Source organism: Bactrocera tryoni, chromosome 4, assembly GCF_016617805.1.
Source record: "Bactrocera tryoni isolate S06 chromosome 4, CSIRO_BtryS06_freeze2, whole genome shotgun sequence".
NCBI lineage: Eukaryota > Metazoa > Arthropoda > Insecta > Diptera > Tephritidae > Bactrocera > Bactrocera tryoni.
In genome coordinates, this window is record NC_052502.1 from 1871372 (window position 1) to 1896714 (window position 25343).

At 33.2% G+C, this 25343-nt stretch overlaps 4 protein-coding genes across 15 annotated transcripts in view; 3 read left to right on the plus strand and 1 right to left on the minus strand.

The window, feature by feature from the left end:
• The window catches only part of LOC120775232 (blood vessel epicardial substance), a 37356-nt gene extending 31734 nt beyond the window's left edge, over positions 1-5622 (plus strand). For 4 of the 7 annotated variants that reach the window (XM_040105307.1, XM_040105308.1, XM_040105309.1 and 1 more), the window contains one exon: positions 1177-1328. In XM_040105307.1, coding sequence (XP_039961241.1) covers positions 1177-1328 — 152 coding nt within the window. Of the gene's footprint in view, positions 1-1176; positions 2300-3422; positions 3456-4110 lie in introns of those variants that run through there. The other 3 variants (XM_040105312.1, XM_040105313.1, XM_040105310.1) reach the window with 3 other exon arrangements.
• Positions 5623-6749: 1127 nt separating this feature from the next.
• On the minus strand, positions 6750-7706 carry LOC120775234. The gene is made up of 2 exons (XM_040105315.1): positions 7560-7706; positions 6750-7501 (listed from the first exon to the last, which is right to left on the minus strand). Exons 1-2 carry the CDS (start codon positions 7617-7619, stop codon positions 7178-7180), a joined length of 384 nt encoding a protein of 127 aa, XP_039961249.1. The 5' UTR covers positions 7620-7706; the 3' UTR covers positions 6750-7177.
• A 773-nt stretch (positions 7707-8479) lies between these two features.
• On the plus strand, positions 8480-9401 carry LOC120774560 (malignant T-cell-amplified sequence 1 homolog). The gene is made up of 4 exons (XM_040104293.1): positions 8480-8604; positions 8663-8815; positions 8871-9173; positions 9228-9401. The coding sequence occupies exons 1-4, from the start codon at positions 8594-8596 to the stop codon at positions 9307-9309; spliced, it is 549 nt and encodes a 182-aa protein (XP_039960227.1). The 5' UTR covers positions 8480-8593; the 3' UTR covers positions 9310-9401.
• A 1931-nt stretch (positions 9402-11332) lies between these two features.
• On the plus strand, positions 11333-25343 carry LOC120773458 (brefeldin A-inhibited guanine nucleotide-exchange protein 3). 6 transcript variants are annotated; one of them, XM_040102356.1, is made up of 11 exons: positions 11333-11638; positions 12265-12555; positions 12641-12774; positions 13152-13792; positions 14505-14825; positions 14896-15052; positions 15122-16213; positions 16285-16652; positions 17448-17883; positions 17946-18119; positions 19173-21800. In XM_040102356.1, exons 2-11 carry the CDS (start codon positions 12471-12473, stop codon positions 21798-21800), a joined length of 6036 nt encoding a protein of 2011 aa, XP_039958290.1. In that variant the 5' UTR covers positions 11333-11638; positions 12265-12470. The 6 variants fall into 6 exon arrangements, with proteins under 6 accessions (XP_039958290.1, XP_039958286.1, XP_039958288.1 ...); XM_040102352.1 differs by having other exon boundaries at positions 11333-11626; positions 12198-12555; XM_040102354.1 differs by having other exon boundaries at positions 11333-11626; positions 12252-12555.

Below are 25343 nucleotides of genomic sequence, written 5' to 3' on the forward strand. Positions count from 1 at the left end.
AATCGGGTCAATACTATCCTAACTTCCCTGTAATACATATAATGATTTTTGTTTTTCTAACAAACCTTATGTGTCCGTCAGCGTATTAGTTAAAAAGAGTATATGTATGTATGAAATTGCTTAGATTCCGATCCTCTAGTTGACGCTTTACATCTTAAGGTATTTCCTGTAACTACACCCAATTTAACATAAGAATTTAGATAAAATAATCACATCCAAATGTTTTCGGTTTTACGTATTTTGTTTTTGTGATTGTCCTTTAAAACTTTGTATGTATGTTTTTGTGTTATGCAGATTGTAAAAGTGCTAACTGAAACATCCGACTTTGGATACCTTTGCCTCCAGAAATTTAGGAATATGTACATATATTATGTACAATTTAATACTCTCAAAAGTAAACTTCAAATTATCGATGGGTTCTTATAATTATCGTTTGTTTTATGTATATATAATAAATTGAGATGAAATGATACATACATGCTACTGTGATTAAATTGAAATGTGAATTTATACTTCGCGTGTTTTTCGAATCGGTCAATTTTTTTTCTTTAAATTGGTAGTACCGTTAGTGACATCTATGCTATATTTCACGTCAAAATATTTCTTAGTATTTGAGATACGCGTCGTTTTGTGAAGCTCTAAAAGTGAATTCTTCGATGTTTACTATTTCTGAATTTATTCAACAAAGAAGTGCAATAATGCACTCCCATACTGCATTGGTTATTCGTGATCATTTCGCCACATTTTCAACTATGTAATATCGCGCCGCAACCATCGCATTCGCGTGATTTACCTTCATGTAACTTCTGGCTATTCAGCAAATTCACATGACCACTTCGAGGACGGCGTTTTAGCTCAATTGAGAATATAACAGCTGAATCGAAGACGGCTCTGATGGCCATCACGACGGAGGATTTTTCAAAGTGCTATGATGACTGGAAAATTCGTTGGCATAAGTGTATTGCAGCGGAAGGGGATTACTTTGAAGGAAATGAAATGAACAAAATTCACCTTTCAATTTGATCACAGTAGTATATACTATTTATGTATGTATGTTTATATTAATTTCAAAGCATATTCATATGAAAGCACATCCGAATATATTTTTATTTACCCCATTTGATTTCCTCATGTCTTACATTTATTTATTTATACTTTGTTATTGTTCTATTTTAGAAGAGCATGTACCTTTACTTGGCCGTACCTATAAATCTAATACACTGCATATGGTGTCAAATCAGCCAGTGCAAGCGCCAAATCAAAAATCTGCTTTATCATCTACTCGGCATAAAAGTGTCGTACGCAAAGAGTTAACGTCTCCATGCTAATGGACAATTGATCACTCAGGTTAAAAGCGATGCGATCGAGCGCAGCAGAAACGCAAACTCACACGCAAACGTAAATTTAAAGACGAAATGCATTTGCTGCGTAGACGCTATATTGCCGCCAACACCAATGCTTCCACCATCGCCCCAACTATCAACGGCCATCATTCATATACCCACCATTCATTGCTAATATTCATCTGATCACACTACAGTTTTCTTAAGTTCGTGCACAACACGTCATATGCACCTCATATGTACTGGATATGAGTTATTCAAAAAATTAGTTTTTCAAAAAAACACAAATATTGTAAACTTTTATGTCGCCATGTTATGTTTTTTAGTTTGATTATTTTTAATATAAAAAAATGTAGTTTGCTGTAGAGCGATGGAAAATCAGCTCTAAAGCTCATAATAACTGTTATTATTAGATCTATCCCAGAAGCGGCATCTAATGAATCGAGTAAATAATTTGAAATATACCAAAAAGTTGAAACACAAATATATGATAACTCTTGTGTAAACTACATATCGTCACCTAAAATGCAAAATAACGTATGATCAAAAAATTCGAAATTGAGTATTTTAGTGATTACGATTCACTACTTCAAATTACATACGTACAGGTACTTATGCCCAACATTTGAAAGTTCTGCCATCAAATATAATCCAGTTTTAACCAATATTTAAAATTTGTTACATATCATGTTTCATTTTGTATCGTGTTTCATTTATTCCCCTATAAATTTCTGTAAATGTTGTTTCGTTATTTTGCATTTTAGGTGACGATATATGCCTACTTTTTAGTATAAAGATATGTATGTAAATAGGTACATATATGTATGTATGTAAATATTAAAGTTGTATACTATACAAAACTTATTAAAGCGTCTAGAAGCTCAATTTTGCGAGTTTGTGTTTAATATATAGTATATGTAACTACGTAGAAATAAATGTAACTACTTAATGACAAATTAATGGAATGAGAAGGTTAATACGTTTCTTGAATATGCTTCACTCTCAGTTAGGAAATACATAACTTAACTCAGTTTGCGATGCTGCTCAACTATTTACGTTTCTTTGTACGTACATATGTCACTTTTAAGTTCAAGTTTGCATTAAATGAAAAGGGCTTTCAACTTAATAATTCATTATTACAATATAATTCAGTGCTTATCATTTTATTACTGGTAATATTAAAGGAGTGTTATCCTTTTTTTATTAAAAAGCTAATAACGAGCATTAAATACTTTTCTAATAACCGAAAATACGTTTATTTTAATTTTTAACAACTTATCTTACCAACATCCATAAGTTTAGAAAACATACGTACATTTTTTCTTATACCCCTCGTATGAATTGACGTTAAAGCAATTTAACTTCAGATCAACTAAGCTCTTTTTTGATTTTACGAACTTCACTATTTGCTGTGTTGCCAATCGAGAAAGTGAAGATTTGACATTTTAGTTAAGCAGCTGAATATTTTATAATATAAAAAATCAAAGTTTTTGCAATTCTCGAAAAAGTGAAAAATATTAAAGTCGACATTAGTTCTATTAGTTACGATGCAAAAAATTTTGAGGTCAAAACTGAGTCCAAAAAAAACAAAAGGGCGGACATGATTTTAACATTGGGTTGCCGCAGATTACGATATGCTACATCTGTATGTTATATGGTTGTTAAGATGGTTTTAAATATTATGTGCGCTGTGGTTAAAACACAAATGTCTTAAGAGGAGCAAAACGCTTTAAAAATTTAATTTTACTCAAAAATTGCTTTGTCATGGAAAAAGACTTTTGGATGAATATAGGCATGTTTGTTTTCCAAATAGATATTTTCGAATTGTTACCACATCGCGGACAGTGCTTATGATTTAATAAACACATACAATCAGCTTCACTACTTTATATGTATGTAGCTACTTTCGATGGAAGCATTTGAGTCTTTATTGCGGTTTAGAAATATTTAAATTCAAAAAATATACAGACATATTTATTATTTGAATATTACAAATTATATTTATTCTTTTGTTTAATTTAAAATTTCTCTTGTTACCGTTTCTTTTCTCACAAAAATGTTGCGTTAATATACCACCAGCCATACCGAGGATATCAAAGTACTATGATTGCGGTAAGTTGATTAATGCATGCTTGTGCATGTGTGTTTGTATGAATACATGTATGTATGTACATAAGCATATTTTCAACTTTATACATGAACAAATATGTGTTTCTTTTTCTTGTTTGATTTTTAGAACGCACCTCGTAGAAGTTTGATTAATTAGTAATTGAAACTTAATTACTATACTTGTAAATTAAGGAGGAAGAATATAGATTTTTATTGGATTAGTGTGTATTAATATTAAAAATTATGTTGACTATTATAAACCACAGATTACAAATTCGGAATATATAGAAAATGAATGGATCATCTACAAAAGATAAAGTATTAGTCATTGAACGAACTAAGAAGTGAAACCTTCTTAGTGCACATTATTTCGTTATTAATTCGCTCTGTTGCACTTCATATATAATATACAATAATATTTATGAATTTATATCAACGATTTTTTTCGATTTGCATCTTTTTGTTTGAAATATATTTTCTGATCATTGTAACATTTTTCATATATGATAGTGGAACATAAGTAATTTAAGAGTCTATGATAATATACGTCTAATGCAAATTTCCGAAAACATCTCTTACACATTTACATATCATTATCTTTAATCTTGCCATTATTTGTTTTTTTTTTTCACTAATTACACTTAAAACTCTTTTGCAGCGGGTGATCCTAACTCCTGGCGATTAGGTAGAATTGATGAGACTGACCATGAGACGGCTGTGTGAGTGTTACATATATATAAGTATATGTATCCCAGAGATGCAACAGCGTTCATACGAGCAAAGTATATCCCAGCCCTGGCTTAAATAGATATGTATATAAAGGCAGAGTAATTATATGTATATTGTGAATTGATGTAAATCAAGGGTGGCAATGGAGACAAAGTGCGAATGGAATTTTTCTAAGTATTACTAGCAAATAAGAAAATTATATAATTCTTGTATTGTTTGTACAGTAACGACAAAAATCTAAATACATAAATTCGATTATAGACAAAGTAACGAAATTTTAAATATATATATATATGTATATATATATATTTATATACATATATACATATGTATGTATGCAAGATGTATACTAAAAAATCATACCAACATTCTTCTGTAAATTCAAAGTTTAATATTCTTTAGCATAATTTTAAAATATATCAGGGCAGTTGGAATTTTTATTTTTTACTCAATTTAATTTATTCTGTTCACATTTTCAGTTTTAACTATTGATTACATTATACGATAAAAACGAGTTTTTTCTGAGCATTGAACGAAACCAATATTTTTCGAGAGATTAAGTATAAAAGCCCGTTTTGTGTTTTTTGAGTTTAATTTCCAAAAGCGTTATAAGCCTGTTTTGAAATGTTGAATTTTTATTTCGTTTTTATAGGGTAACTTTGAAAACCCATATTTTTTTGTCTTATAACTCAACCTCTCCAAAAATATAGGACTCGTCCAATGCCCATCCCCCTTTGTACCCTTTTTTATGACATAAGTTACACAATTTGGTTTTGCATACGCATCTGTGTAGATATCTATTATATATATGGAGTAGCAAACATAGGTTTCATCGATTATTTATTTAATAATAGATACAGTGTAATATGCATATTAGTTTTACTCTCACCAAGTATATATACGTATATATTTATGTTTATGGCAATAGAAATAACGCATAAGAAACCTTTAGTAATTGGTAAGATGGTTTAAAAACTTTCAAATTGAGAACAAAACTTTGGCAAACTTTGGAATAAGTTGTAAACACCATTTATTAGTATTTTAACTTATTATTTTTTTTTAATATTTTTAATACCTCGAAGGACAACCCAAAAAGTCCGGAAAATATTTTTTTAGCGTCTTTCACGTTTAGACATCAAAATAAGTTCACAGGAATCTTATAAAATATGCATGCAAAAATGAAGTTATAACGTAAAAAAGTATTACAAAATATTAGAATTGTGAGCATTTATTTATTTTATAAATAAAATAAAAAAACGACAAATATACTTTTTTTAAATATGAACAAATAAATTATATTTACATATGTCCTTTTTTGAACTTAATTCATTACTTGCATATATAATTTTTTATAATATCTTGTGATGCTCAACCCGAAAATTAATAAATATATGAATCTTTGAATTCAAATTTTGTAGATCTGTGTTATACAAAAAGTTTCTTGAAAACAAAAAAAACGGTAAGTTCATCCATCGTAGTTATAATATACATCACAGGCGCATTTTTTATAACATAAAAGGGTATCAAAAATCTTTATCTGGATTTTGCTTAGTCAGTTTGAATGGCAGCTGTATGCTACAGTGATCCAAAATAAAGAATTTGTTCCGAAAAAGTAACCTTGTCTTAGACAATAATTTATATATTTCGTGGAGATATCTTAAAAAAAATTCAGTTTGGCAGTTATATTATATCGTCATCTCAAAAATTGAAGGACTAGCTCACGTACAGACAGCCGAACTTGGCTAAATCGTCTGAACTTGTCACGTTGATCAGATTAATAATACGCTTAAGGTTTTTCTTATGAGTGTAGCAAACTTCGTGACAAACTTTGGGTGCATAAGTTCGGGTGCTTTTTACCTTTACTTATTGAGACCACTGATTATATACATGCATATGTATGTATTCATATACATAAATATAACTGCTTTAGCATATGGTTCAGTGTAATATATAGTATAATTTGGATTTTGTTAATATTATGTAGAGGTGAAAAATGTTACGTTCGCATAAATTGTTTTGATACAAGCCCAAAAGAATATACATATTTACACGAATGTTCATAATTATGTTTATGAATACAGATGATATGCAAATAAAAAATTATTTCATGTTATATTATTTGAACGCGTTTTATCTAAAACAAGGATGCCCACATGGGTCGTTGCAAAAACTTGTTTGTTTAAGTTTTGTGTTTATAATGTATTCCTAGTCACAAAAAGAACAGAAGTTGTATTTTATTAAATGTTGTATATTTTACAAAATTGTTTGTATTTAGGAAGGACAAATATATATATAAACATATATGAATGAAAAATAACTCAACTTTTTTCAATAGAGTTGACCAAAATTTTTAGACCTGTAGCCACATAACATCAAAATCAACTTAGATTAACATAATGCTCAGAATGAAAACAATACTGCAACTTCCTATATATTTATACTGAACTAATGAATTCGAGCCAATGTCAGCCAGGACAGGATTAATGAATGACAATGATCACTTTAGTTTGTTTCCGTTGAGTCCCAGCGAAAAAGAGGCGATAGGGCAAGTCAATTTTCTTGCTGTGATTTTTTTTTTTTGCGTATTGTTAGTTTTTTAAAACCCTCCTGAAATTAATAAGACTTACAAATTGTACGCAACTTTCCTTACACATTTTATGAAATCTTGTCCGTTTACAGCGATAATCTGAACGAAATACTACCATAATTGTTCCCTTGTCCGAACATTGTATTGTGTTCTTGTTGTATGGTGCCGAGTCCTTAACCGTGTCCGTTATAAGAACAATCCGTAATAGGGAATTTCACTATATACTCATACAAATTCGTATTTATCCATATGTTTGGACAATTTTTTAACATAATAATTTGGCATATGTACATATATATTCTTATATACGACCTTAATGTTCAATTTATATCTTTCTTGATGTCGCATTTTGAAAATTAGTAGCATAAAATGAAAAAATTGTATTTGGCATTTCGTAATTAAAAATTTTTCAAGACCACGCTATTTTAATGCGCTTGGTTGCTATACTCAAATATTCATCAGTGAACGGGTTAAGATGTTTGTACCCACATAGCCTGGGCTTTTCGGAAGTCGAAACGATAGATGTCGGCGATAGTTGAGTATTTTCCGATTCATCAGTTTCCATTGAAGTGATACTATTATTTTTCAAATGCTGCCTGTTTGAAGTAATATATTCCAATTTACCCCTGACACGATGTCTTTCCCTGCGGGCTAGAGGTAGCGCAAACATTTTGTATAAACGCATTAGTTCATCGTGGGACATTTGCTGAATATTTGGTACGTTGAGTTGGCGCTACGGAAGAATAAAAAAATATAAGGAATTTATAATGCCAAACATTTTCAGACCGCACCTCTACTAAAATGGTCAACAACTCCTCTCGTGTTAATAAATCAACAAACAAGTAGTCCATTTTTTCCGCGAATATTTTTCATATTTTTATACAAAATTGCAAAATGAAGATGAAACACAAATATTCAAAAAATCCTAATATTTAATTGCATTTTTATATTCAATGCAATAATAAAAGCGCCTTTCACTTACATATATTATTGTTGACAACCAACAAAACACTTAGAGACGGTCGATCGGAAGTTTCGATTTATCCGATAAGAAGTTTCGATATATTGTAAAAATCTACTTTTTTCACAAATGTATTTTTTTGGAAAAAAAAAATATTTCAATTTCAAGACTAAAACAATTGTTACGTAATGCATACAAGTAGATGTAAGATGTAGGTATTTTGTTAGAATTTATATTTATGCGCAACAGAACTTAAAATTCGATACATTGGCATTTCATCTTCACGGGCATTATGCGACCAAAACTACATATGTATGTATGTGCATGTCGCCCCTTCAAAATTTGTGTGGACCTAAAAAGAGATCTGTCACAACCACTAAAATGATAGTTGCAATAGATGGCATGAAATATATATAGAAATAAATTGCTAAATATTAGTAATGTGCAGCCGTCATTAGCAAATTTGCAATTGCTAGCAATACAGCTTATGTTAGGGATGGTTTCCATTTAGCATTTTTTTGTAGTCGCCTTGGATCATTATACCATAAGATGACATTTTCTGTCAGAATTTTGTATAGTTAAGTTTCATTTTTAGTTTATGTCCGTGTTCACTGAAATTTTAAATGAATTGAATTTGAAAGGTTAAAATTAAATATAAAAATATATCACGACGTAGATCTACTGGAGCATTAACATAACATATATTAATCGATTTATAATGAAATATTGGCAGCACTTTTCACTTGACTTTCTTCTTATTTTGTTGTTGGTAGCACATCTGGCATGTCTTTTAAGTGAAACGTAAACGTCCTAAAATCAAAATTGTTCTAATATATCTGATATACCACCATAATTTGAAATAAAATGTTTAAAAAGTGAGTCATATTCTCCTGAATATTTTTTTTGAAAGTGTTTTAATTACTGATATTATAGGTTTGAAGAAAAGGAAAGTGTTTCATCACTGCAGCAACTGAAGTCTTCAGTGCAGAAAGGAATCCGGGCAAAGTTGTTAGAGACATATCCTTTATTGGAAACGCATATTGATTTGATATTGCCAAAAAAGGATTCATATCGCATCGCGAAATGGTTATATAAATTTTCTGTTAGAAATTATTAAGGTTTAAAATAAATCTAATTTTAGTCACGATCACATTGAACTTTTAGTTACGGGGAGCGGTGAAATAGCTTTCTTCCGGCACCGTGAGAGTCAATGGATGCCAACTTTGAGATTACTTCATAAATTCCCATATTTTGTAACCATGCAGCAAGTAGACAAAGGCGCCATACGTTTCGTTCTAAGTGGAGCTAATGTAATGTGTCCCGGTCTTACATCACCTGGAGCACTAATGACGCCTGTTGATAAAGGAACTGTAGTTGCTATAATGGCTGAGGGCAAGGAACATGCATTAGCTATTGGTGTTACCACATTATCTACTGAAGACATGTAAGACGCATATTATATTGGGTACTTTTTAAATTCAATATTATATTGTTTCAGTTCGAAAGTCAACAAAGGCGTGGGAGTAGAAAACTGCCATTACCTTAATGACGGCCTGTGGAAGATGAAAGTTGTTAAGTAAAAATTCCAGACTGAAATGACTAACTATGGCTAGTAATATTAAATGTTGATTTCTTAATTAAATAAATTGTTTTATTTTATTGGATATGTTCACATGAATTTGTTATCGCAACACACATTCCTTTAATCTATAGTTTATTAAATAAGATTACTTAACAGCAATTTAAGACAAAAAAAACGTTTCCACGATAGTCGGGGTTTAAGTAACCGGATTCTTATCCGGCCAAGGACTATCAACACGGCACCAAGCCTCGAAATAAGTTCTGAAATACTTTCTGCCGCTATAACGAAAAACATTAATTTGGTGCCGAAAATGATAGAAGAAAAGAAAATTTGGGGTTTGAAATTGAGAGTAATCCTTCCAACTAAATTTTCTAAATGTAAATCTTTTTGAGATATGATTCTAATCTTCTCCTATCATATATTTTGAAAATGTTCGGTTCATTGGTAAAATAATGTATACGTTTCTCGAAGTCAGCCTTTCAATCGGATTATTTGCTATTGAAGTTCGAAATTGAGCTTATTTCAAACACACTATTTATGATGTGTAAATTCTTAAAATGTAAAATTTTTCCAATGATTTCAAAATGTAAATAACATTATACGGTTAAGTTTATACATATGTACATGAGAGATTCTACAGAAATTCAAAGTTGGATATTCGAAACAATAAATTATATATTGGGATTTTTAGCTGCCAGCATAAGTATATGTAGGCAATTTGTAGAAAATGGTTTAAGTTCCTAAAAGTTCCCTTTCTAACCAATCAAGATGAGTAGGCATTACATCCGTTCCCACGACAGTCGGGTCTACGTAACCGGAACGGACCGGATTTTTATCCGGCCAAGGACTGTCAACTCGGCAGAATTCCAACAACAATAACAGTAGGCATTTTAGAACTTTCAATATGTACTTTCGCTTTCGAAAAGACTTGAACTAGGATATTCATTGTATATAGAACGAAGTCAACCAAATTAACGGATTTTAGAAAGTAGGGGTTGGTAAATTTAAGTACCGATAATTTTTCGACAAACTTGTTTTGAATAAAACTTATGACCATTTAAGTTCATTTAACCGATATATGCTTCATCAAGTGTAAAATTGGAGATCCACATATTCGATTTTTGAATCAGAGTTTTAAACCTCACGCTTTGAGTTTAATTGAATTGTGTTATGATACTTTATATTCTATAAACTCTGATGATTCTAGCTCTCAAATAAGATGCAATGGGACTGTAAGTATTTAAGCGGATTGGTTCGTTATTTGGGGAATACACAAACACAACGTATATCATGTGAGGTACGCTTAAAGGTTTTTTATTGACTTTAATTATAGGATTTAAATTTGCGAAATATTTCAACATAATTGGACTTTATTTGCTTTGATACTGATAACTCTAAAATAAACGAGATATCTCTCTATAAACACGTTAGATTAATTGGTCAAGGTTTAACTTGTCAAACCATATGAATTAAAAAAATAATAAATTGTTTACTTTAATATCTATTTGGAGAGGTCTGAGACATAAAGTATCTGATGAAAAATAAATCAAAACAAAACAAAAAATTAAACAGAATGCATACAAATAGTAAATGAAACCACCTGTTATGATTCTGAAGAGCCTTGTAAACGATATGGTTGTATTTGTCTATGCATACATATGTATATGTACCTTCACCTTTAGGATGCACTGGCGCCGACTGTGCTTTTTTCCAGTAAATTTGAAAGAATGTTTTAGATTATTTAAAAACTAATCGTAATTATTTTAATACTTTATACACCAGGTCGCCTTTATATACATATAAATAGTATATCATAGATATTTACATATGAACCTGTGAACTTAAAAATAATTGGCAAATGGAATTTTATGTGCAAATGACATTTTTGGTGTAGCTGCAACAGACCTTATCGATTTTTACCGGCCAAATATGGGAAAGTAAATGAACTAGAAAGTAAATATCAAAAATGGAGCTGGTGCCCGGACTTGCGCATTGGCCAACATTTTGTTTTTAAATGGCTCTTAAGTAAAATATTGAGTGACTAACATCATTGGCTTGTAGTGACCGTCAGTTTTGCTTGAGATTGCCATTAGAGACAACGTTTAAAGTTGATTAGTTAGTTTAGTACACAGTAAAGGTCAGGGTATTAAAAAATGAGGGTAAATTCTTGAAAACTTCCGATGCCTGTTGGAATATCGTTTATTTTCATGCACAAATAAACATCGAATATTTGACAAAATAAAACAAAAATTTAAGTAAAAGTAAAATAAAGTGAATACTTTGCAATCTTTATGAAATGAAAGGATAATAAACAAGTGAGTGACGTGGTTGGTATCGAATATGAATACGAACATACGTATGTACATATGTACATTCCATATACATACATATATGTACATATGTACATATATGTTATTTGAAAATATATAATAAAACAGAAAAATAAGTGGTAAATTAATTTCAAAAAAAATAAATATTTTTATTATTATGTACATATGTATGTACATACATACGTACACATATGAATAAGAGCAAATGTGTATATATAAATTAACGAATTGCATTTTGCATTATTGTTTATTAAATCGTATTTACACGCTTTTAAGTACATACATACTTATTTGAATGTACGAGTTCCTTATTCATATGTATGTATGTAAATTTCGCTAATAACAAGACGCAATGCCAGATAAATTGGTGAACATAAAGCGATAATAGCAAAAAAAAATCTGCTATGATTGTGCTGTAAGTTATCCTTGAAAGTGCATCCAAATCTTCGGTTATAGTAATGACTATACATATGTATGTATGTACATATAAGACTTTTTTCGTACATAATTATTTATGTATATATGTATGTATGTATTTATATATCCATATGTACAGGATATATAGGAGCAAGCTTATGTTGAATGGCAAACATCAAAGCAAAACTAATAGTCTCAATACACAGGCAATACGAATAGTACTAACATCGTCTTCAAAGGCAACGTTTCTCTCAGCAAAGTCGTAAACACTGACGTAGAACGAATAAGCATATGGGAATATAGTTAATACAGCCATAAGGAGAGCAACGGGCAGTAACAAGTGAACAATTTAAGCAACAGGAAGTTTATTTCGTTTCAAGAGCATTATTAAAGCAGGAGAAGCGATTTACAAATGGAGGATTTATTTTTACTTATAATAAAGGAGTCCACAGGGACAAAGCATAATGCGTTGCGGCAAACTGCGCAAATTGCATACGGTAGGTGCCAAGACGCCTGCATAAAATAATTCCATTTGTTCTATTTTGGTTCAAAATGCAATAAACTTTAAATTTTTTCTATTAGATAAATTATATCGCCAGCACGGAATCCATCGGGATCCAGCTCATGAACTCCGGTCTGTATGCTTCACTGCGCTACAAATGGCCCTAGATACAAAGCGTCCAAAGTTTGTTACAATGGGACTCAATGGATTGCATGTAAGTAATCATACCTACACATGCATTTTAACATAAATACATTCATATAAACATATAAAACATACATATGGATGTATGTATATAAAATCAATAGTTTTACAACCAACGTACTTTAAACTGAAAATTTACACATTTGTCAAAGAGCACCGCCAAAAGTCTGCCGAAAAAAATAAAAATCTGCACCTCATTTAGATCTCTACTAAGTACATATGTATGTATGAATAGACGTGTACTATATATTTATGTCTTTGATAATGAGTTTTAACTAAAACTACGTGGGAGTGTGTTCTTTGTTGTAAAAATCAGATATAAAAAATTTCTGCTGATGTTTATTGACATTTTTTTATTTATGAAGCTCTTTAATGTCTTACTTTTAGCGTATTATTAAAGACGAACGCTTTTACATTGGCTTGGAACCAGAAGATGACTCGGTGTGGTTGCCCGCTCAGTTGCTACGCGCCACAAGTGGTATTTTGCCTACGACCAGCAATGAAGATACCGTGATCAATGTTTTACGACTATTTTTGGCCATGGCTTGCTCTCCCGCGTGCACATTAAATGGTCGTCTTTTAATTGAAACACTTTCACGTTGCGGCGAATGTTGGGAGTTAGGCTCTCGTGCCACAAAAGCCGCCTCTCTGGCAGCAGCGTCACAATGCCTGCGAACTTTTTGCGCTTTTCTCATGGAAGAGGCCGAAGAGGTGAAGAAGACTGCTCCACCTGGTCTGATGACTCAGACGCAGGCATCTGCTGTGTATAATGAAGTGATACCTGTAATGCAGTGGTTATGCAGTCGCTTGGTAGAGCCAACTGCGAATGGCTCGCCGAACAAAAAGGCAGATAACAACTGCTCGTTATATTTAACGGAATGCATTCTTACATTGACATCAGCATTGCCGCGAAACGTTCACGCGAATCCGCACTTTACATCATTCTTATGGCAAAAATTTTGCCCAACATTGGCGGCAGCGTTGGGTTCGCCAGGTCGCATTAATTTGGATAAAAAGTTTACGTATAAGTGAGTTAAATATTTACATACGTATATATGTATATACGAGATGATACATATTTAAATTTGAAAATACCATGTAGTCAAATCAACTGTTTATAAACTACTTTCCAACTAGTAAGAACTGTAAGCCGCAAGCCCATCTAGTTAGTCTCGTTCACATATTGATATCACTAGTTTAAAGTCATTTTGCGCCTATGATGTTAGAGTCAGTTTCTTCTTGATATGATATGATGATATTAAACTTTTTCTAACACATACATCTTTTGTGTTGCAGTCAAAGGGTCAAACCACCACCACGTACTTATATAGTAAAAAAAGTTTGAAATCAAATTCGTAATGAGGACACTTCAAATTCCCCATAGACCTCTTAGCACCTTAGTCGCAAATTTTCCTTTCATATTTGTTGAGTTGTGTATTCTACGAAATAACTATTTTTAGATTTCGTTCAAAATAAGTAAAAATGAAAAGGACTAAAGTGAAAACCCTTGGTCTAAAAAAGTAACTTGCTAAAAATCGTTTTATTATTCATATAAGTAAATTTGATGTTTTCTTTCTATTTGCATTTCAGATAGATAAAGTAACAAATTTCTTGACTATTTTAATTTTTGGTATTTCAATTTAAGTACTATATATCATATATGTATGTATATATGTTCATACATATATATATATTTTCTTTAATCACTTTGATGCTATAAATTATATGTAAACTCATCAGGGATGCATTGAATATGATGGAGAATGAAGCCCGTGGCTTTTTTACTGGTCCTGGTTTAGACGGTCCGCAGGCTCGGTGCGTGTACTTGACGGCGATACAGTTATTGCGTATTGCCGGAGCTTATGGGTCGCTTCGACCTATGCTGGAGGCCCTCTTTCATCGTATGCTTCTATTGCCAGCACCTCAAAATCGCACTGAGCCACTGAAGTGTGTTCGCGAAATATTGAAAACTCCGGAGCGATTGATAGATCTAGCGGTTATACTGTATGTCGACAAAAGTACAGGTCAAGGATGCAGTGATGAAATGGCCTTATTTCGCCTGTGAGTACCCTTTATCTATTTATGCAACACATTTTAGTAGTACGTCGTTCACAATTTCTGATTTTCGTAGAATGGTCGATGCTATGGAAGAATGCGCCTTTGGTGTAAGTACAAATTCGGGAATGGAGACCGGACTCCATGCAAGCGTGGAATGTATGGTCGCACTGCTAGATAGTTTGCAAATACTTTGCAGCGGTGAAGTAACTGAATCAATGATTAGTGATCAGGTAAGATATGATAACGCGTTTAACCATCTGATATGATACGCATATACATAACTTTGTGCAAATCGGTAGATCGTGGGTGCAGTCAATAGTCGTCATGAAACATTGAAAGATGCCGATTACACTGGTCCTTTGACTTATCAATCAATGGCGCGTCTACCAGCTCCTTATCGTGATGCAATCGTTGAATTTCGGCAAAACGTGTTTGAAACATCCTCTGGCTCTGATAGTGATGGCGATCATCCAGAACAAGATGCTGCTTCAAATGGTTCTGGCGATACAGAAGGACCAGAAGAGGAGGAACAATCGACTTCAAGTGACGAAACTTCACGTGTGGAAAACCGATGGCCCTACACTCATCTGGAAGCCCCGGTAATACCTGTGCGGGCCGATATAGACAATGATCGACAACACGCCAAAGAATTTGCAAAAGCTTTACGTACAGATTTAGTGCCGAAATTGTTACGTCTACGTTCTTGCATTGAGGTGGACGAAGCTATGCAGGAATTCGCTTCAGTTGTCTGCCAAGAGAATACTATGAATTTTTCTGATTTTGATTGTCACCTTACGGCCATAAATGCTGATGGCATTTACCTAGCTATTTATTCGTCATTACTACTCAGCTTGCAATTAACAAAGGCTGGATACTATGATGACCCACAGAAGGAGATACTAATTCCCATGTCCGAACAACAATTCGTCACATCAGTCCAGAATACTGGAGTCCTGGTGTACCTCTCATCTCCTTGGCTTTGTGAATTGTATCAAACCGTATTAGTTTCAAATGCATTGGAAGCGATGAGCAGGGAGGAATTAGAAGGCACCTATTCGCGAAGCGCCCTTGTGGATATGTTGGGGGATGCTGGAGGATTGGGCCCAACTCAGATGCTCTCCGAATGGCAGCGATTGCAAATAGCGAATGTGAAACATACAGAAGAGCTGGATAGCAAGCGTCGAGAGGCCGCAAAGAAGCTTTGCAGACGCTTATTGACATGTTGTTGGGATTCAATGGTTATAGTGCTAAGCTCGGGTTTAGGTGATTTATCTTGCACTAATTCGAATAAATTGGTCGCCTTGTCAAAACGCACACTTCGAGTCAAAGCAAAAACAAATAAAACAAATGGTGAAGCTTTATACGCTATGTGCTTGGATGGTTTACATTCGGTAAGATATTCAACAGTTTTGGAAATTATTTCATCCATAAAATAACTAATTTAATTTTCTTTGAATTTTAGGCCGCAACTTTAAGCAACAGTTTGAATTTGCAACATTTGGCTGGAAAAATTTTAAGTCTTCTGGCGTCAAATGTTTGCCAGACAAATGGGCCAAGAATTTCTGCTAGCCAAGCAATGTCTATGGATGTGGTTTTAAATGGAGGCTTGAATTTAGGCTCCTATAGCCCTGATTGTTGGCAATCCGTATTCGCTGTGTGTCGTCATGTCAGCCAGTTGGAACACGAAATTTTCAGTTTGCAAAATTCATCGATTGGCACTTCACCAGGCACAGGGCGACGTGACTTGGAAACCGGTGAAAAGCTTAACAATACAGCTCAAAATGACAAACTTAATTTATCTTCACTACCCATAGATGATGATGAAACGTGGTAATTAGTGTACTCTTAGTTTATTATATAATATTTAACTTACAACCATATTCGTTCATATCTGTATTTATGTTAAGTGTCGGCCATATGGGCTGAAGAGGCTAAGTTTTACCATGTTCGATGTCCCTTAGGCAAAGTTGTTTAGAATGATCTGTAGAAAAATTTCCCGCGATTTTTCCTTTTTTTGGCTCCCTGTAAATTGACCCGCTCTTCTAATATACATACGTTCCTTTGAGATGTATATTTTATGATTTTACTTTCTATACTACTGAATCTAGGCGCATCATTTACATCAAAACAGTACTTAAAAGTTGAATATGCTGGGCAGATTTGCCGCGATACTTATCCGTTGCTTTATACTAATGCTTTTATCCCCATTATGAAACATAATTTAACCAAAACGCCTAATCATTTTAATATGCTGTAAACCAAAATCCCACGGTTAGCGACGGGTATCGATTGAATGAAATATCATTGAACTTTGATAATATTCTAGATAAAGTTACTACTCCACTCTAAAGATATAAACTTTTGTTGTCAAAGTTGCTAGATACTTTTCAACCATTTTCAGCTACATAATATCTACTTACTTGCTAAAATGTAAAAGGTAGTAATTTAGTCAGACAAATGTGGATGAATTTATGAATTTTTTAACTTTACTTTTTTTAAAAATACTTAATGTTTTTTACATCAGTAAAATTAAAAATATTTTGATTGAAGTTATTAGCTTTGTTGGAATATTCAGCCTAAAAACATGGTCCGACAAATTTGAAAACCAATTTATTTCTCTTATAGCGTGGATGTTTACAGCTTTCTTCAGGCACCTCTACAAAGTCCCAATACAAATATTACATCTATATTAAAAGTATATTCAGGCACAAATGAAACGGTGCTATTGAGTCAGAGCGACACCTCAAAAGTTCTTTGCGCTCTGTCACACCAGGCTGAAAATTTGTTCTCAGACGCTGCTGAGCGCTTAAGCCTTCCTTCACTATGTCAGTTTTTAAAACACCTATGCAAAGCATCGAGGGAGCAGCTTTATAAGAATACTACTACTCGCAAAGGCAGCAGAATTTGGTGGCCGAGCAAAGGTTGGAAGAAAATGGAAACACTACCAATTTCGTTATTATTACATCGAATCGGAGATGTTACACTGAGAGTCTTTAAAAGCTCTAGGCCGCTTTTACATATACTAAAAGTATGGGCCATCACTGGGCCTCATCTAATGGATGTGGGTACCTCAATAAATACATATAATTTCATCTGTAACACTTTTTGTCTATTATATTTAAGGCTTCTTGTCATCGAGATCGTGTGATATCAAAAAGAGCCATTGAATACATCCATGATATCATTACAGCACTTCTTGTGGAGCAATCTGAGTTGCCTCATTTTCACTTCAATGAAGCACTGCTGAAACCATTTGAAAATCTTTTAAGCATGGACACATGCGATGTTGATGTGCAGGTATGTTCATCTATTCAACTTAAAAATAAAATTTACGCTGCAGAAATATAATTGATGTTCGGGTGTAATCGAACATCATGTGATATGAACTCGACGAAAGAGGTTAAATTAATTAATACAGAGTGGTGCACGAATCGTTCTACAACAAGTAACAAAGGGCTAAGTTCGGGTGGAACCGAACATTTTATACTCTTGGAAAGGATCGGAATCTAAAAAATTTTATATATTCATATACTCTATATAATTCATACACTGACCGACAAATTCGGCATAAGATTTGTTAGAAAAACGAAAATCATTATGCGTTGGGAGTTGGGATAGTAGCGAACCCTTTTTATCCATTAACTATTATCACATACAATCACCAATCATATGGAGCAAAACCAGCCAGATGTTCGAAAACCCTAGTAATAGGTGTATGGAGTAGCCGTCAAGTTTGCGCCCAATTGTATCTATTTTAGACACAAAGATATACTGTTATGAGTAAAACACGCTCTGTTATTTCTTTGGGGTCGAATATTGGCCGATATATCCAGTATAAAGTCACCTGGAAGTTCGAAGATCTTTACATTAGGTTTATGGGGGCTCGGGAAAGTATTGACCCGATTCAACCCATTTTTGATACACAGAAATACCATTGTCAGGGACGGATTCTGTCTGAATTTTAATTGTATATCATAAATTGACCGATATTTTACCCCGGCTCCTATAAACTTATGTAGTGTATGATACATATACTATCTCTACACGGCTTACATATACTATTTCTAGTGTAAAACTGTCTCTGTCGTATTTAGTTATTGATATGTCGCACTCTTATATATATATATATGTATATAACATGTTGCAATAGTTTAAAAATCTCTAAACCAGCGATATTTTAAATTTTAAAGATTTTGTTTTCTGAACGCACCACGTACATATACATATTTCTGATAATAGTCACACTAATTTAGTGAAATGAGAAATAAATGAGATAAACTCAATTCAAAGAAGCTAAATTTAATGTATTAGTATTATTTATTATTATTAATCTGCTTTCATTATTTTCAGGATCAAATTGTCGCATGTTTGTATGAAATCGTCGAAGCGCACAGAACGGAAATCCGGTCGGGGTGGCGTCCACTATTCGGAACGTTACGCAATGCTCGTAGCCGCATGCTAAATATGAGCAACATCATCGATATATTCAGAGTCTTTCTTGACTCCGACAACACTTTAGTATTCGCCAATGCTGGATTGGATTGTATTCTATGCTTATTATCCTATCTGGAGATATCAGGTAATGGAGGAGCAAATAATAATACTTGCGGTGAGGATGAAAATAGCTTTCGGCCTACTGAGTTCCTACATGAAACTCTTCGTTTCCTCGAGCGTTGTTCATCCATTTTAGGTTTTATGTTCAACATGCCGAAGTGTCCCAACTTCCATTCAACCTATAAAATTAAAGGCATTTCTTATACTCACATCATCGACGCAAATATCCCTAATTCAATGGAGAATTTTACATATTTCGGCAATGATTACTTACAAACGAAAAATGAACAACACATGATATCGTATCGGTCATTACACATCGACAAAGATGCTATTACAAAAATCGACGAAATGGATAAGCCATCAGGTGTATTGAAAGTTTGGTTTCTTCTACTAGATGGTCTTACCAATTCACTAATTGTTTGCCCTTATTCACATCAAGCACCAATACTTCAAACAATATTTAAACTATTTAAAAACTTATTATGCTGCCCAGGTATCGATTTCGGATTTTACTGCATTAACCATCTATTAATACCAATGATTCAGGACTGGCTACGTTACATAAACAAAACCGGTGCTCCTTGGTCAATGATTGAAAAAAACTTTAAACACTGTTGTTGCATGACAACCGACTTAGTCGTGGAATTCATCGAGAAGTCCGTTACTGAGAGTAGTCGTAGGCAGGGTACAACGAAGACACGAATTACCCAGATCGTACACACGCCTTCGAATATAAATTTAACTAATAACTCGAGTATTAATAACATCGATAATTCTTTATATTCTAAGTTAAAATTCATCACGGAACGAATTGATGATAATGATAACATTAACCAAAGCAATCAGTATGATAGTTCGTCTTCAAGTGAAGAAAGCGGAGCTAACGTCATTGATTCACCAACTAAAATATCTGGCTCTGCTACGCTGGCCCTTAAACAACTACTGTTGGTGCTAATTGAGTGTTCTGCACAGGCGCAGGAATCTGTAGCTCGCGTTGGAGTGTCATGCTTAAAGCATATAATCTTATCCACAGGCATGCTTTTCAATGAGTCACAATGGATGATTGCCAGCTCTGCATTGCATCGCGCTTGTACCGTAACAATAGCGCCTTTAAGGCAATTGTCGTTTGCTTTCCATGAGAAGTCAAATAGTTTCTATGGAGATTGTGCTAATGTAAAAGTGGCAGCTCGTCGCGATAGCACCGTGGAGGAATTGACTCGGGTTTACTCATTGGCGCAACAAGTTTTCCTTTCTGATAATCAAAGAGAACCGACTGTGAAGGTGTCCAATCATTTAGAAAAACATTTAACCGATGAGCGAAGCTACTCATTTCTTCTATATCCTTTAAACAATGGTTTCAATTCGAATCTAGACAATTTCGTTATTCGTATTCCTTTCAAGAACTTAGTGGTTGGATTACTAGCAAATCAAATGCTATTACAATTAGTTGCGAAGCTTTTACTTTCACGGTTAAAGTGTGTACCTCAAGCAGTTTCTACATGCATTTTTGACAATTATGGCACATCGACGACTGGTCACGATTACGACTTGGACTTTCGTTCCAAAGAGATATTATTGCGTTGTGTTAAACAGTATTTGACGAGTTCTTTAGAATTCGATTCTCGACCCGGACTTAAATTTCTTATGCAAAAGGTCTCCAATACTGAGTACGCAGCCAACTTATACAAACAGATGACGTCATCTTGGATGATCTACTATATCGCTTTAGTCGATTCTTATTTAAATGACATTGTTGTATATAATCTGGGCCCGGAGGACTTGAAATTCATACTCGAATCTTGTTCACGGCTAAACACAACTACGGTAAAAAAGAAGGAAAACTTTGTGCGATATTTGTTCTGTTTACAGGACGCATGGAACCTTGTGTGTGAGCTATATTTAAATAATTCAGCGATTCATGATATTGAAAATGGAAAACTCCGTTCCGGTGACGGAAGTGATAAGCGTGTTTTACAACACAAAGTTATGACCCCGAAACCAATGCGTATATCAGTTAGTACAAATGGAGAAAGTGCAAGTACATCAAGCCACTCAGAAACAATGGCTTCTTCACCCAATAAGTGTACTCAACTCGAAGAAGAAAATGTGACAATGACAACACTGATCAGTGAATTCCAACCGAAAAGCCGCAATAATCCTTTCGACACAAACCGGCCGCAGAAGTGCGAATCAGAGGCAATATCACCGGAAATCGAGCAACAACGTGCTTCGAGTATCCTCAAGGACTCTAATTACAAGAAAGCTGCTTTAGCTCAACTGGTCGTAGCTTCCATGGAGTTATTGCGGTCATTGCCCGGCGAAGCTGAGGAGAATCTTAAACTTTTAATGACGCCCACAATACGAGAAGCCTTTAGACTGGTTCAGTTGCAGGGCAATGAATTGAAGGTTAATCAATTTTAGGCTATGCTCGTTGAGTTTTATTTTGATTTGTAAGCAGAAGAGAGATCGCCATCGAATTTCATTTATGTCAGCCATAGAACTGGCTATGGAATTGATATACTCGTATAAATATCGGAGTCATTTAAGGCGACTAAATGGCATAGATGCTGTCCATATACACATATATATTCATACATATATACATCACTTATGAGTATACAATATATGCATACTTGTATATCGCCCTTTCTGTTTGGCAGCTCATAATGTTATCTCGTAAGATAATAATTAATATGTAATTTGTGAAATGGCCACTGGACGTATAATAATTTACGCGTGATTTTACGTTACTTTTTCAATTTCTTCTGGTTGGCTGATCGGTTGGTAACCATGGACGTTAGTCGAAGCCAAATTATTACAAACATCATTATCATATCGAAATCTCACATATTTAAAACCCACGATCGAATGCCAAACAGTCATGGGTGACGGTATTTACTATATACATACCTATATATGTACTATACATTACCTACAATATACTATAAATAAATGCTTTATTTTTATAATGGAATATTTGCTTTTATGCGCTACAAAACATACGTACATACGTACAAATTATACTACATACTCCATATACATACTCGTACATCCATACATACATAGCACCTTTCATGCGTTTTGCCAAATTACTATGGATATGAATTAAAGTTTTCTCATTTAAAATCCACCAAGTCTCATTCCTTAATTTATATAAATGTAATTCAGTACCGGACGCTTAAATACGAATTTAAATAGTTATGCCAACCTAACTGAAGAAAACCACTTTCATTGTGATGGCGGTAAACGGCAACACATTTCAAAGTAATAACTCAACCACAAATACAGTACACATTTACACCGCAATATTGGATTTGAGATGGTGCAATATACTATATGATACCAAAAGCGAAAATAATGCACTCATTTCCAAGAGGAAAACCTGGGGCGGTCAAAAAAAATCTCAGCACTCGGTAGGGATAAAGAGTGTAGATTTTGAAAATTTCAACGTTTTAAATTTTTAACTTTTCCTTGAGACACAGACATATTGCGATAATGAACTTATTATTTGTCAGTAATCGTAGATTGTAATTATACTATATTGAAATGGACCCAATCGGGATATTCTTATTTTATAATATTCTATATATTCAATCGAGAATACGAGTGTGTCTCGCGATTTTAGTAAATAGAGAAGCATTAACATAATAGTTACATACCTGCAAAGAAGAACAAGGCACAAGACGGTTGGACGCAAATTATAATTTTTTCTTCTTTTTTATACATTTGAACTATTTATTAAATAATTGGAAACACCAATAAATGAGTAGATGTTTGGGGTCTAACTTCATAACAGAATTTCCCTCCAACTCTGTAACACAGAATGTTTAAAAATTAAATCAAATGAATATAAAATAGTTTTGGTGAGATCCATATGTTTAAGTCTATAGTAAAATATGTACGGATAAGCATTTATCATGCGTATGTATATGTATGTATGATAACTATCAACCCGCTTAGTGCTAAGTATAAAACTATTATATATAAACGTATTTGCAAATTTTTGGAATGTACATATACGAACAAATATATACATATACTATTTAATTATATATTTGAAATCTACTAATTACATACATATATTACTATTCAATAAATAAAATTGCTTATGTAAAAAGTCAAACGTGAAAAATGAATCATATTAACGCATACTTACATACATATGTACATACATACTAAAATACACAAGTAAGACTTTTTGTTTTTATACCATGATTGCTGTTTCAATGCACTCTCATTTATATCGCTACATTTTTTTATTCGGTACTATACGTATAAGAGAAATTATGTTATTAGGGTATATCATTCCAGCCATCAGAAAATCGATGGTCAAAGCTAATTTTTCTATTTTCGCCAAATCTCTGTGTCAAATATCTTTGGCTATTTGTAAATCCATTTGGTAATCTTTAATAAAATCAATTCTTTATCCTAAAGAATGTATGATCTGTGCATATACATACAATACATATGTATGTATGTATGTGATAAATCTTTTATGGTATATTACGCTACTTTTAATTATTATATTTATTATTATAATATGCTAATAACGCACAATTGATTGCTGCGCGTTGTTACGTGGTTATTATCCAGCCCATAATAGATGATATTGTTTGTAATATGTAGTTTTATGTAAAAATTATACAAGTATTACTCATACCATACAGAGCAAAGTTCGGGTGTAACTGCACAACTTATAGCAGCTTGCAAATTTTATATTAAGAATTAAAAGATATCTCACATACCATCATCATTCATATCGAGTAAAGTCACCCGGATGTTCGAAAATCCTAATATTAGTTATATGGAATCTAGCTAATGTGTTCACCCAATTTCAACCACTAACACTGGTACACTGTTATGAGTAAAACAATTTCTCTCATTTTCCTTGAGATAACCCACATCTTGGCCGATATATGCGGTATAAGGACATCCGGAAGTTCGATATTGACCCGGTTCAACCAATGTTTGACACACAGACATTTCAATGTCAGGAAAGGATTATCCCTGAATTTCAATAATGTTTTGGAGTGAAAATTTAACTATATTCGGTACATAGGACCTTAAACAGTTTTGGTTGGAGTTTGACAGTCATAAGCTGGCCTACTTTAAAGACATTATTCGTCCAAAGTTTTCTTCCGTTATATCAATTGCTTCTTGATTTGTACACTGAAAAGTGTAAAATCAAATGGAATTTAAAATTGTGTTATGTGGAAAGTAGGCGTGGTTTTAGTCTGATTCGCCCATTTTCGCAATGTGATTTAAAATGTAAGGAGAAGGTCACTTACTAAAGTTAGTTGAAATCGGTCGGACGGGTATTAAGTTTTCACTTAATGGCAGTAGTCCGATAGCGAACATCTACTAGTCTTCCGTTTTCTGCCAAGGAACACGTGTACCGATTTTCATTCCGATAGGCATGCGAATTTCAACTCGTCTCGTCATCCTGATCATTATATATCATATATATTAAATCCTAAATTTATCTCGATTAGTTTTAGGTTATACAAACAACTGTTAGATGAATAAAATTGTTATACTCTGTAGCAACATGGTGCAAGAGTATAAACATGAAACACTATACTCCCAGAGCGCCCGAACCACAGCACGCAAAGACGTGAAAAATTGCACAGTTACTCGTTTACTCCAGCAGAAGATCCTAACGGAAGCCTTTTCTACAAAATCACCATCGATGATTGTTTGTAAACAAATTTGATAAACTATAAGTTTTAAAGAACTCTTACGTAATAGGAGTTGAATAGTAAGCTTTTTCTTTTGCCTTGACGAATAATACTCTCACCTTATTACTTTCAAATCGCAGAGGCAAAGCTCACTGCATAACTGTTATTCTGTGACTGAGAAATGAAAGTTATGAAATAACTTAGGAAATACAATAACACAAACATAAAAATTATACTATTACTACATCATATGTACTACTGTGATCAAACTGAAAGGTGAATTTTG